This window comes from Engystomops pustulosus, chromosome 5, assembly GCF_040894005.1.
Source record: "Engystomops pustulosus chromosome 5, aEngPut4.maternal, whole genome shotgun sequence".
In the NCBI taxonomy this organism is placed as follows: domain Eukaryota; kingdom Metazoa; phylum Chordata; class Amphibia; order Anura; family Leptodactylidae; genus Engystomops; species Engystomops pustulosus.
In genome coordinates, this window is record NC_092415.1 from 43,139,004 (window position 1) to 43,152,866 (window position 13,863).

The 13,863-nt window shown below is 40.7% G+C and overlaps 1 protein-coding gene across 6 annotated transcripts in view; it reads right to left on the bottom strand.

Annotated features, from left to right (window-relative positions):
* CSPP1 (centrosome and spindle pole associated protein 1) overlaps positions 1 to 13,407 on the bottom strand; it is a 45,286-nt gene extending 31,879 nt beyond the window's left edge. For 3 of the 6 annotated variants that reach the window (XM_072151778.1, XM_072151776.1, XM_072151773.1), the window contains exons 1-6: positions 13,275 to 13,407; positions 8,604 to 8,649; positions 6,794 to 6,906; positions 4,828 to 4,939; positions 1,686 to 1,789; positions 130 to 153 (exon numbers count right to left, since the gene is read on the bottom strand). In XM_072151778.1, the coding sequence (XP_072007879.1) occupies positions 130 to 153; positions 1,686 to 1,789; positions 4,828 to 4,939; positions 6,794 to 6,892 (339 nt within the window). In that variant the 5' untranslated portion in view covers positions 6,893 to 6,906; positions 8,604 to 8,649; positions 13,275 to 13,407. Of the gene's footprint in view, positions 1 to 129; positions 154 to 1,685; positions 1,790 to 4,827; positions 4,940 to 6,793; positions 6,907 to 8,603; positions 8,650 to 13,081; positions 13,101 to 13,274 lie in introns of those variants that run through there. The other 3 variants (XM_072151774.1, XM_072151775.1, XM_072151777.1) reach the window with 3 other exon arrangements.
* Between the last annotated feature and the right edge of the window lie 456 nt (positions 13,408 to 13,863).

Consider the following 13,863-nt stretch of genomic DNA (forward strand, 5'->3'; position numbering starts at 1 on the left):
GCTTAAAATGATATCAATGTGATGAGGTTAGTAAGGAAGCAAAACATTATTAGCATTAATTGTGCATAAATGTATGATGACACTGCGTGTGCGCGCACACAAGCGTGGAGCCAAACATCAGCCTCCTACCTTTCGTTTGACCTGAGCATTTCCCTAGAAGTCAGGAAAATACAGCACACTATTACACAGAAATGAAACTTGACTGTGGAGAAAGATCACAACAAAGATTCTTTGCTTTGACCACAGTGATCACCAGTGAAGCTGAGCACAATACACTTCTAGATCTTGAGGATCTGCCTTTGCAGTGAGCATAGGGAAAATGCGTATAACAATAATAATAATTCCTTTATTTATATAGCGCACACAGATTACGCAGCGATGCACAGAGCTTTATATAGGGATACTTTCACACAACAGTACAGTGGTTCCTCAACAGAATTTAGGAATTGGTTCAGGGATGATTACTGCATTTCGAAAGCTTGACTGTGGAAAACTGAGAACTAAAGCTTCCGAATTGTCAACCATAAATCACATAAATTTATTAAAGAAATGGAGTATAAAGGTAACACATATAAAGCTTGTAATTAACTAACAGTGAGAAGAAGCATATCAACATCGGGTAACCACTTCATTGACTCTTCTTGATCTTGGATAGTGAATGACCTTTGACCTGCCGGAGGGATAGTTCTCTGATGCGTCTCTATATTCTTGTGTCTTACAGTTGCAACTTTATCTCTATTTTTGCAGCAACAATTCTCCTTTATTGTGCATAATTCAGTGTATAAGCGTGCACAGAGCTGGTGGAGCGCTGATTGGCAATTGTCTTGTCCTTAAAGAAAATCTACCATCAAAATCCATCATGGATATCCAGGGGCACTTACTCATAGATCCAGGCACCGTGACTGGGGTAATCTTTTTATATTTGTTATCCATGGCCTTTCTTCTAAAATCAACATTTAAAATGTGTTATAATCCCCCTGAAAGGCTGCAAAAGCAGTTCCCGGAGCAAGAGATTCACAGACTGTTATACTGCCTAACCCTTCCCTCCTGCTTGCCACTCCCCTCTCCCTCTCCCTGATGTAATCTCGCTGCAGCAAAGAAAGTTTCAGCACACAGTGGGAAGCTACAGCATGGAGGGGCTCTTGGAACCCTCCTTTCCCAGAGTCTTTCAGTAGCATGAAGTAAAAAGTTGATTTTAGAAGAAAGGAGGACATGGATAACAAATATAAGAATATTACTACGGTCACAGTGCCCAGATCTAGTTTGTGCCTCTGATTTATCATGATGGATTTTGATGGTAGATTTCCTTTAAAGGTTACACACACTGTTACACCGGATATCCCAGAAAATGGAGTACCGCAAACTATCACTAAAGTTACTGGAGGCATTTTTCAACCTACAATGGCATATTAGAGGAACATGGCATGTTGTGGTCACTGGAGGTCAGATGATCACCGTAAACTGGCCAACGTATTGCAGGCAAAACACTGATATTGAAAAGATGAGCATTTTTTCTATATTTATGCACCAGTCCTGACCTTGGGTAACAAATACTGATGCAAAATACTGACCAGAATACTGCTGTGTGAAACTATCCAAACTAATATTTGCTACAGCATAGCCACAGCCTATGGCTCCAGCTCACTATGAAGTGGAATAGCCGTCTGCTGCTTTATCATATTCACCTGATTAAGGTATCTTCTATAATCTTGCCGTAATTCTTCCTTCAGTTTGTGTTTTTTTCTCTCGTAATCTTCTCCAAGAGGTAAACTCAATCCATAGCCGCTATCTAAAACATAATTTCAGGATAAGGCTGTGAAAACAAATAACTGAAAACCAGATTAACTTCTGCAATTCTTTTCTACTCTTCCTTAAAGGACATCTACCACCAGGATGAAGGATTGTAAACCAATCACACTTACATACTGGTGTGTGCCCACACACTCAATTTTAGCTCTTCTTTTAGCTTCTTAGGACCTTGCTTTTACAAAAAAAGCCTCATTTGTATAATTTTGAAAACCTTTAGCTTCTTGTGCCCTTGATTTTAGGAAATAAACGAAGAGTGGATCCTGTGAGAAAGTGCACATCAGTATGTCAGTGTGCTTGGTTTACAATCCTTTATCCTGGTGGTAGTAGATTTTATTTAAAGGACATCTACCATCAAAATTTAGCATGATAAACGAGGAACTTATAATCTATTATACCCCATAATTTAAAAGCAACTTTTAGAATTACGCCAATGAGTCAGAAGGGCTATGTGGGGGGGTGGGACCAAAGCCTCCATGCTGTAGCTTCACAGGCGGTTACACTGAGCAGGAGCAATTCATTCCCCCCACTGTGTGAGATTATATCAGGCAGAGGGAGGGGGAAGTGCTGAGGGGTCAAAGGGAAGCTGATTAAATCTCATTAAGTAGAAGTCCTGATCCGATGCAGCACGCTATTGCAATCAATGAAAGATATAAAAACTCCTTCCCCTAAAGTACAAATGGTGTTGTGATGTTACACATTCACACTTGGTGAAAATGTCTCTTCAGAAGGTGTCACAACACCATTTGTACTTTAGGATAAGGACTTCTTTTATTGAATGCAATAGTGTGCAGCATGGGGTCAGGACCTATACTTGATAACATTTTGTCAGCTTCTATTACATATTACATATATTGTTCCATGCCTGATCTTTTACAACATAATGACCTCTTGAGGTTGTACATGTGGATATGACCATCCCATATTATACCATCCTTTTCCATTCCTATTATCTTTTGCCTGTGTGTATAAGTCATCTAGAAAGATTAGTTTTCTTTAGAAATGTACATTTTTAGCTATTAAGTATTATTGTGATTATTATGTAATTTTTGTTGTTTGCTTTCTTTAGATCTTTTATGGGGTAAATATTTGAGGTAACCTCTTAATTTAGGTTTCTATTTTGGGGCCCCACTTGTATTAAAGTGGACTAATTTATTTTTTGGTTTCCTTACAAGTCTTTGCAGGTCAATACATGGGAGTTCCATCTTTCGTGTCGAAATCTACCATTTGATTTCATGCATTATGAACCAGACATACCCTGAGAACGCTATAGCTACACTGATGCAGAAAGATATATTGTCTAATCCCTGATTTAAGTGGTTTTTCTGAAAAAAACAATTATAACATTCAGGACTTTGGAAAAGCTGGATTGCATTCAGCCTGCAGTTCATAAACACATTACACAAGCTTCCTGTACTGTCCAGACAGGACTAATCAGCCTGAGCTGCATCACTCATACACAGCAGCTGGGGGATGGTGCAGCGATTGATTACTTCTGCCAGTCAGTCACAACACAGTGGGGCTTATTTACTAAGGGTCGCCAATCGCACTTTCGTCGGACTGTTTTGCTGTTTTCGTCAGCTGCTGTTTTGCGCAGCTTTGAGAAGTATTTAACAGGGGTTTCCGCTGGAATTGTATCACACACGATCGGATTATGGTGCAGCTGCGCTGGCTTTCAAACTATAGAAATTGGGGGGGGGGGGCATGTTGTCAGACGATCCGACTGATTCTGACTGAGGGCGGGATTTAACTTTCAAATTGTGTCGCAAGACAATGCACTCACATGCACCAGGAAGAAGGTGAACTCCGATGGACCTGAGCGGGGAAGGGACACATGCAGGATATTGGGCGTTTGATCTTAGTGAATCGTGGCAGAGTGCATTATCGTCAGGCAATGCTTTCGGTGAACACCGTGACCAAGTAAGTAAATGAGCCCCAGTGATTATATCATTCTCTCAAGCAGTGCATAAAAAACGGAGCCTCAGCACAAAAGCAACAGAGCACCTTATCATTTTATAATAGTTTTTTTTTCAGAAAAACCACTCAGCACAGGGAATAAACAAGATATGATCCTGCATCATTGTAGCTACAGCATTCTCAAAGTATGTTTGGTTCATAACGCATCAAATCAAATGGTAGAATTCCTTTAAATCCCGGTCTAAAGAACCTTACACTTATTCTTTGTCTATTCTTAGTGCAGGCCTAAGACAGTGTATGAGGGACATTCATCTTAAGTATCGAAACACACTTCTAGTTTGGGAGATTTTTTGTAAGGTTTTGGGCAGAAAAGTCTCACATATTTAAGCAACAGGTTTTCGGATGGACGGATGTTATTCGTCCAAACATTTGCAAATTTTACTGCAATTGCGCAAAAAATGTTCACACATCTACATTTTTATGATAAATCGGGCGCAGCAGTGTAAAACTCTGACACAGCAAACTTTGCAAAACGGGTGTTAAAGCCGCAAATTTAGCCATAATTACACTAAAAAGTTGCAAATAAAAGAGAAAAAAAAATGATAAATGAACCCCTATGTGATTTAACTAGAGGGAACCTGTCACTCCCAAACCCCACAATAAACCCCAAACAGTACCTTATAGGCGACTATAATTGTTGTGTAATGCCAATGCATTGGTGCTTCAACACACACACAAAAAAAGGAGTCATGAACAATCTTGGATGCATTCAGGGTCATGGCCACTCCGATAAAATCCACCCCTGTGGACACCGTGTCACAGCCCTCAGCCCCATGTCACACCTAGATATGAAAATTCTGCACATGGCAATCCGGCGCCAGGCGGCTTTTCTCCGGACACTTCCAGTGGTGCACTGCGCATCCGCAAGTACTGTGTGTCAAACAGCCAATAAACAGAAATTGATTACCTATCCTGAGGATAGGTCAATAAAGATATATTAACCAGAGGATAGGTCAATAAAGATATATTAACCAGAGAAACCCCTTTAAGACTTCTCCCTTAAGTCACCCATGAACCATAAGCGCACACACGTTCACAACATACCTCCCGCATTGTTCTGTGCGGCTTCTCTTTGAGCTAGTCTGTTAGGTGGAATGTTTTCCTTGGCATAAGTCCTTGGCTGATCAGCTATAGGGGGATTCTCAAACCTTTTGCTCTAAAGAAAACAAAAATCATAAACATATATATTGTATTGCATACTGAGACTCAATGTAGCTAAGATGGTTCATATAAGTAAAACCTTTGCCCTGTGCCCAGCATATGAGTTACCTATCGCCTTCACTTTTAGGAAGGTGAAACTTTCAGTTTTTCTGCATTGCTAGCATGCTTACCCCTTATGAACATCCCCGGTTTCCAATAACTAAAAGCAGTAACATGGATAAGATGACCGAGATGGATAGAGCAAGTGCTGACAACTAACAGTCCTGTCCAGAAAAGGAGCTAAATAATAAGCCATCCCACTGGGATGGTTGGGAGGTATTCAGAAGACATGGCATAATTGTGTCTGCTCATACATGTAATATGCATTGCAGAAGCCTAATCTAATAGATAAAGGGGTTTTCTGGAGAGGAGCTGTTTTTGGGGAAAAGAACTGCCATGTTTTTCACCCCTTTAAATTGGTTGATCAGGAAGAATAAGTCGGAAGCAATCGGCCCTGTGCTCCATGTAGTGCCAAAATCTGTAACTAAAACTGTTGATCGCATACATTTCAAAGGCAACCCACCAGCTGTAGTTGGGTCTTTCTTGCATTACACAGGACACAGAGCCTTCTGCTTCCAACTCGGTGTCCTGTATTTATGACAGGTGGAACAGCCGATTCGTGCAGTGTCTGCTGTCGCCCCTACACCTGCATATAGCCTATCAATACTAATTCCCTGAAAACCACTTATCTATGTCACGAATACACGGCATCTGATGCATGTTCATAGGATTAGTCTCATCACGCTGTCTAATCTCGCTGCCAGCACTGCAGAGACTGCAAATGCCAGACTAAGCAAGTAATAAGGGACATTTATCAGGACACCAATGTGCTTCCTTATACAAGCCATGAAATATTTGCAATGCAATGTGATTATTTTCCCCTTTACATCACCTCCACACCAAGTGTGCCCCATGAATGCGCATTCGTTGAGAGGTCGCAAGGAGGAATATTCAGTAAATAATCATGTGATTAGAATTGTGCAAGATAGCGATCAAGTGCAATATACAAGCTCTAGTATCTGTTGTCTGGAAACAATCATTATTTGTTGGTAGTGATCATAACTAAATGTTCCTACGCATCTTTACTTTAGGATACTAAGTACATAAAAACAATCAGGGTGCGGTCACACTCAGGGCTTGCATTGCGTTTAGAAACCGTACCTAATATGGAAATACAAAATATTCAGTGTGTTACTTATGGCTCATTAAGACGGCTATATGTTAGCCCGGGCCAGATCTAGGGCAAGCACAGGACTGGGAGGAGAAGGGGAGAGGGGTGCACACTCTTCACTCCTCCTTTCTATAGAGGGAGACGAGCAGGTCATGACGACTTGGTCATGGTGTTCTCACTGCATTGTGACCAGGAGACATAGAAGTCTATGGGGGCTCTGTGATCTGGCTGCAAATTATGCCCCGAACGGCAGTCTGAATGAGCCCTTGTCTTGATTTACAGCCTATATAATACCCCAGAGCTGCATTTACATATACAAGAGTAACTATAGTCTCATAGACAGTCTATATAATTTGTCTAAAGTGACGTTTATTACAATAGAAATCACCACAGCAAACAGTTTGTAGCCAATGTCTAGGCAAGGAGAGAATTCTGGGACATTTAGGCTACAAAACCCCAAAAATTATTAATGTAGCAGCGGACAATAAGATTAGCTGGAAATTAAATTTACTAGCAGATAAATAAAGTTCATATTTGCGCTATTGACTTGTCCACACGTCTTTAGGAACTCCTTGTTTTAACCCGGCAACAGAAGAGTTCTTCTATACAACTTTTCCTGCACAATGAGAAAAGATTTACCCTGATTTCCATATACGGTGGATCTTTTTCCAGTTCTGCCTTGTCCTGTGCAAGTTTGGCCCTTTGCTCTTCAAGAAAATAATCCAGATCTTCCCCCATTTTAAAAGGGATTCCTGTGAAGAGAAATACATTATGAAACATAATACACCATATCATTTCTGCAGTACAAAATACAGAAATAATCATAAGAATACAGAAAAGTGAAGGCATGTTTTCTTCACAAGCATGCTGAAAAACAGAAGCGTCCATCACTGATTCCACAGATTTCTGAAGGAGTTTTTCAGTAACCCCAGACCTAAAGCATTCATCACTGTGATCTCACTGTGGTGGGAAGGGAGGAAGTCCTCCTACAGCACAGAGGGGCTCAGGTAATATCCACAGGATCCCTTCCAGCTCATTAGCATAATTGTAAAAGTTGATTTTAGAAGGAAGGAGGCCACGGATAACAAATATGAGAAGATTACCTCAATCTCAGTGCCTGGATCTATACAAAAGTGCCCTGGTTTAACCTGGGTTACCTTTCTCTTTATACTGTAATTATAGAGAATGCACATGTATGAGATAACAAGCAGTAACTGTGTTACGTACCAGAGGGGTTTTGTAGGTTTGTTATCAAGTTGATTTTATATATAAGCAGAAACAAGTATATTTTGTAAGTGTAACTTCTGACAAATGATTTTTTGGTCGCTGTGGCACTTGGATTTTAAACATTTCTGGTTGACAAGGGCACAAGAATTAACAATAAAGCTTCATTGCAGACACCTTGCAGTTGATCATTGCAGCCTGGGACTAAAGTACAGTAAATTACCAGCATCCAGAGAGCTTCAAGAGATATGACAATGGGCAGAGAGGTCAGTTTGTAACTAGGAATCATCAAGTCTTCTTAAAGGGGTAGTCCCACGAAGACAAGTTTCTTATATGTACTCAGCATAAGAAAATAAGACACATTCTCTAATTCACTGTTATTAACAAAAATGCAGCATTTCACAGATATTAGACCATCCTGTCTCTATCAGTCCTGGTGTACATAATTTCAGTTTCCGCTGGAAATGACCCAGTAACTTCTCAATTAGGGTCGGCAGCCATCTACGATTTTTGTGTGAGATCATGCTGCTGGGATTTATGTCTGTAGCCACAGCCCCCTGCCCAGAGCTCAGAGACACTGACTGATCACATCCTGTCAGCACATGATGAGCAGAAAGAGAGGAGATAAGTGATCCGGGGGATGGGAGAGGCAGGCACATGTCAGTGAGATGTAGCACAGGTGTGTGTGTGTGTGTGTGTGTGTGTGTGTGTGTGTGTGTGTGTGTGTGTGTGTGTGTGTGTGTGTGTGTGTGTGTGTGTGTGTGTGTGTGTGTGTGTGTGTGTGTGTGTGTGTAATAGACATCTAATGGATCTCATGATCTGTGAGATGTAGTAGAGCTCTGTCTCATCTCTTTTTATGTGTTAGAACAATGTCAGAAGCCAGATGAAAGTGCGTATACACCTTGTACCCTGATAATGTAACCACATTGTCATCCCCACAGAACTAGATGGACATTACAGTAATGTGTCAGTTTAGTGACTCTGGAATATAGGAGTGATAGGAGCTAAAACAGCAATAAAACTGAGTAAAATTGTAGAATGAATAAATGAAGAATGAAATTTGAGAACATTCTTTCATGGGCAAACCTCTTTAATAGATGTTGGGGGAATTATTTTAGACCATTTTTGTGCTAAAATTATGACACAATTCTGTTGCAAGCAATTTAATAAACCTGTCCCAGTATATAAACCACATCTACAGGCTGTTACCCCTTTAAATATCTACCTGTTCATGTTCTTATTGCACTGGAAGATCGTTCTCTATGTTTCCTCTGCAAGAAAATAGAATGTATTTTTTAAAGAAATGTAAGTTATAATTCAATAGTAATTAATCCACATAAAACACATGGAATAAATCAATCATGCCCACAATAAAATTCTGTCTTTTTCTTTTTAAATCTTGATTATTCCAAATGAAAGATAAAAGCTATAAATACAAAGCAAATGTAAAACAGTGACAAAGCCTCCAGTGACCACCTGACAGTACTGTGTGCCATGATCAGAACAAACATTTATAAGCCCGTGTGTTGATGGCCCTGCAGAGGTTGCTAGGATAAGGAGGAGGCTGTGGATGCAGCTGGCTCCTGGCCCCATAGACACCAAGGCAACAGGATGACAACAAAAAGGGAAGGCTGAGAGCATAAACAATGTCCAACTCTTATGTAGCATCAATGCACCAACCAGAAAAGTTCATTCCACATAAAACTGGCACTCCTGCATGGTTTTCAATGCTAGACTTGGCCTATATAGTCAAGTTATATCTAGCAAAGTCCAAAAATGAATTATGAAACTTGCAGATATTATAACAATTTGTGAGAGAAATGTATTAAAAGGGGCAGATGATCTTAAAGTGTATGAAGAGGTATGTGTAGGAGAACAATATTTCTGAAATAGTAAAAGAAAATGCGCCAATCTCGCATGCTGGATGCCCATTTACCATATTACTCTTTGGTCTCTTATCCACAAATGATTTCCCTGTACAAGTCTACATGGGACAGCACTCTGAAAACCATATGATATGTAAATAAAGCAATAGAAGCAGTCAAAGGCTCTAGATCCAATCCTAAATGTGAAACTTATCCACTGAAGTCAATGGTTGTGTTAAAAAGAATGTTGTCATCCTATGCGGTCAGTTTTTCCCGCACTTCATAGTATCATAGTGAAAAGGTGAGAAAAAACATCATACTAAATTATACCGTGTTGAACCAGAAGAAGGCAAAAACCCTGCAAGGCTGATACCAATTGACCCAATGCAGGGAAAAATACCTTCTTGATGCCTAATATGGTGGTCAGAATAACTCCACGAATCAACAGAAATTACGTTTTTATTCCATTTCCCCCTATGTCCTTATCATGCAAATCTCGATAAATCACACAATTCTTTTTCTCCATCAGTTTCACTAAAAAAATGTACCCTTTAAAAGATCATTCTTATTTTCACTTCCTTGATTCAAATGCATAAACCTCATCTGCCATTTTTCAGCCCTGACCTCCTGATTCCACAAACCCCTTTTTAATAGTATACGATCCTCATCTGTAATTACTTTACAGAGTTTAGTAACATCTGAAGATTGTTTTAACGAAGAAGCTCAGAGCTGTGTTTTAATCTCTGGTTGGATGTGATTATTTCTACTGACCAAAATCGTGCAATTTGACTCTTGGTTTATTGACAACTTCCTTAAACAGAAGCTCCAACCATTGTCCAGTGGCAAGACATAGCATTCTGATCCAGCAATGTCCATAGTGAAAATTCCATCTCCATGAACAGCTGATTAGTAAGGGGTTTAGGTGTCAGAGCCCCACACATCACAGTAGTGTGGCACAGAAAACCCATTACGCTAAGTTCAGAGCTGTACACCTGCATAGCATGAGGGGGGGGGAGGGGGGCCAACGCATGAGCTTTTCCCAAGTGCAAGATACAACCCACACAAAATAGGGTCTTCAGATTCGGATCAAGGGACACAGAGGTCCCAGCCCATAGATTTATGGCACCTCCACAGAAGAAGCAGCTAATTATCTACGGTCAGTATTACAGATTTATCAACCCCCAGCAGTGAACACATTATTGGAATGAGATTACATCTAATACATTAAGCTTGGAAAGGCTTGTCTCTTGGACTTCATTCACAAACACCACCTCTGTGTCAGTCTTCAGATTATATTATGACTCATTTATCCAGCAGGAATCCTTATAAGATGCAGTGTTGTGCAGGATGAAGTTCCTGGCAGAGCTCATGCTTGTGGCCTTCCATTAATAAATAAAATGGTGTATGCAGTGTCCTGTAACGTATCATGTTACTTGAGGGTGCGTCCACATGTTCGGTTTTTCACATACAGTCTTGATGTCCAAACCAGGAGTGGAGTGAAAAAAAGAGGAGGTAAAGCACCTCCCAATTATACGTTCTCACCCATTATGATCCGCACCAGTTTTTACCTGAAAAACTAGACACGTGTACATGGTTTCCAACTGTACTTTTTTTGTGTGTTTTTAAACATATCTAAAAGGCAAGTGGAAGGGGGTTGGGCCAAAACGCATTTGTGTTTTATGGGATACGCATTCGCATTTTGGCCAGACCACCTATACCAGTGGTGGCGAACCTATGGCACGGGTGCCAGAGGTGGCACTCAGAGCCATTTCTGTGGGCACTCAGACCATCACTTCAGGACCAAATCCTGCAGTCCCAGGCAACTTAAGAGATAATGTTTTAAAGCGACATTTCATTGGCTGTTAGTAACTGCGGGAAAAGTGAGAGGCTGTTTACAGAACTGCAATGTTCTCGGAGGTCCCACTGCTGGACCCACCATTTTCATTCTACATTGAGAAGCTACAATGAGAGTCTGCATATAGTCTTTCAACTGTATTGGTGGCCTCAGGGGGTTGATACGATTGAAAATTGAGGAAGAACAGGTAGCAATAAATTACTCCTTAAAATGCAATGTTGGCACTTGACGGTAAATAAGTGGATTTTAGTTGTAGCTTGGGCACTCGGTCTGTAAATGGTTCGCCATCACTGTCCTATACTTTAGGGTTTAGGATGCTTTTAAAAATGCACACAAAATATAGCTGTCACACTATAGTACAAGAGAGTTCTTCCTTCTGTAGGACAATGATACTGTAACTAATACAGAGAGACAAAGAAACGATTATACCTAATATTGATACAATGTAATGACCATTTATTATGGGAAGCTCTTCAATGTAAAGACTATTATAGAATAATATTATATTATCTGCTGCATCACTTTCTTGAGAAGCGCAATTGTGGACGTAATGATTTTTCTGATAACAAGACTTACAACATCAGCACTGTATCCAAATAGAAACACAATTTATGCTTGGCAAGTCATTTATTATGTATATGTAAACTACATCAGAAGCCAGAAAGGAACTGTCAACCTTAAAGGGGGTCCTAAGATTTACATCTGATGTCAATCTCTGTCAGCTACATAGAGATGAATGGGTCAGCATGTGTATGCGCGACTGGCTGCGACAGGGATACATAGGACCCCATCAAACACCTTTTCTAGTGATCTGTGGGGGTCCCACCATTGAGACCCCCACCGATCAGCAAGTTCTGTGGATAGGGCCTAGAACCGCCTTTAATCATTTTCCGGCCACGTTCACAGGATGTGTTGCGTTTTTGGTGCATTCCAAAGTCTTCATCCTTCATCAAGTGCAAAGGTTACATTGCGTTTCCACTGCATTCGCTAAAACAAAAAGTAACCTCCGCACGTGATCACGATTCAAGACTGTGGAATGCGTCGAAAACGCAACAAGAAAAAAAAAAAGCAACACAACATAACGTGTAAACACGGCCTATCTTCAAGATGCTGCCAGTCATTGAAAAGAAACATAGCCTCTTACTTCTCCTCATACTATATTTAAAATTCTCTTGACCCATACAAGTTATATCCAGTTTCATACAAAGCCTGATGGCCATAATGCAGACATATCTACCTGTCTATGTAATAACCGTAATTCTGCCCTGATCATTGATCTAACAACAGCTCAAACAGTCTGTGCTATAGGGGTCTATATGATGTTGTAAGGTCAGGACACCCCTGCATGAGATGGGATTTGTGTATTATATGTCCATAAACTATGTTCGCAGCAATTATTAGCCCCTTATATGATGGTGTCCAGATGTTACAGCTGTGCAGTTCAGATGCAATTTTTGATGATGAAACGAGTGGAATAAAAAAAAAAAAACAGAGGAGGTGATGCACACCGGCTTTTAGCTTTAAAAATGAGATATGAAAAACTGAACGTCCGAGGGTCACACAGCAGTGGTGCTAAACACACAACGTATAGCTGCCACACTGTAGCACATGAGAGATCTGCCTCCTGGAGGACAGTGATACTGTAACTAATACATCAGTGATTGTACATAATATTCATACAATGTGATGACTACTGTATCAGTCAGTCTTATAAACATTGGAGTCTACATGTAAGACCACCGCTGTATTCACACTGCAAACCCCTCTCTGATGATCAGCACAGCCCGTGTGTGTGTATATATATATATATGTATATATATATGTGTCATGAGAATATAGACATTGAGCATAAACAATATCATTCACTGACAGCAAGCAGAGGCACCCAGCACAGATGTATAGATCTCCATGACAAGTGACGTCACCACCCACACAATATCATGGCACTGGAGCAGGTTGTCAGCACGTAGCCTCCATGTATACCTGTCCTGACAGAACCTGGGGCAGCAGAGGATGATGTATAGAGCCGGCCATGTTATCAAACAGTCCTCCATTATACCAGGCTGCAGACACATACACACAGCACTGTGCCTTGCGCACCATACACACTGCTCTAGTCAGCGCCACAAAACCGCACATTTACAGACAACATGCCCACTCACAACCGCATCATTACCGCGCGCTCCGGCCGCTCCTCACCGCTGCTGCTGTGTGTGTGTACAGCCGTTAGCTGTGCGTCTCTGTGGTGACAGGCGCCGCCCCCACAGCTCAGCTGAGTGTTCGCTGAGAGTTGTGCTCTAGCGCTCCTAGTGGGGAGGAGGAGTAATGTCTACATTTTTATAACAAATTGTTACTTCATGGGATACATATTGATGATGTAATAAATCACTCCCTCATCACACTGTAGTGTATTTGCCATGGGTATGGACAGTTTTATCATTGTATAATGTTATATGATAGTGATTCTGCTGCTGAACTGTGGCAGGTTGTCATTTTGTCATTCCCGGGTAAGGTATTTTGTTCTCAGTTATATCACAGTATTCTATAAAGAATAAGAAAGGGCTATAACCATAGCGATGTCTAATTATGGGGTTTATACACACCGTGATGTCATTGAACAGGGGTTATAAACATGGTGATGTCACAGCTCCTGGTTAATACACATAGTGATGTCACAGTACAGACATAATACACACAGTGATGTCACAGTACAGAGATAATACACACAGTGATGTCACAGTACAGAGATAATACACACAGTGATG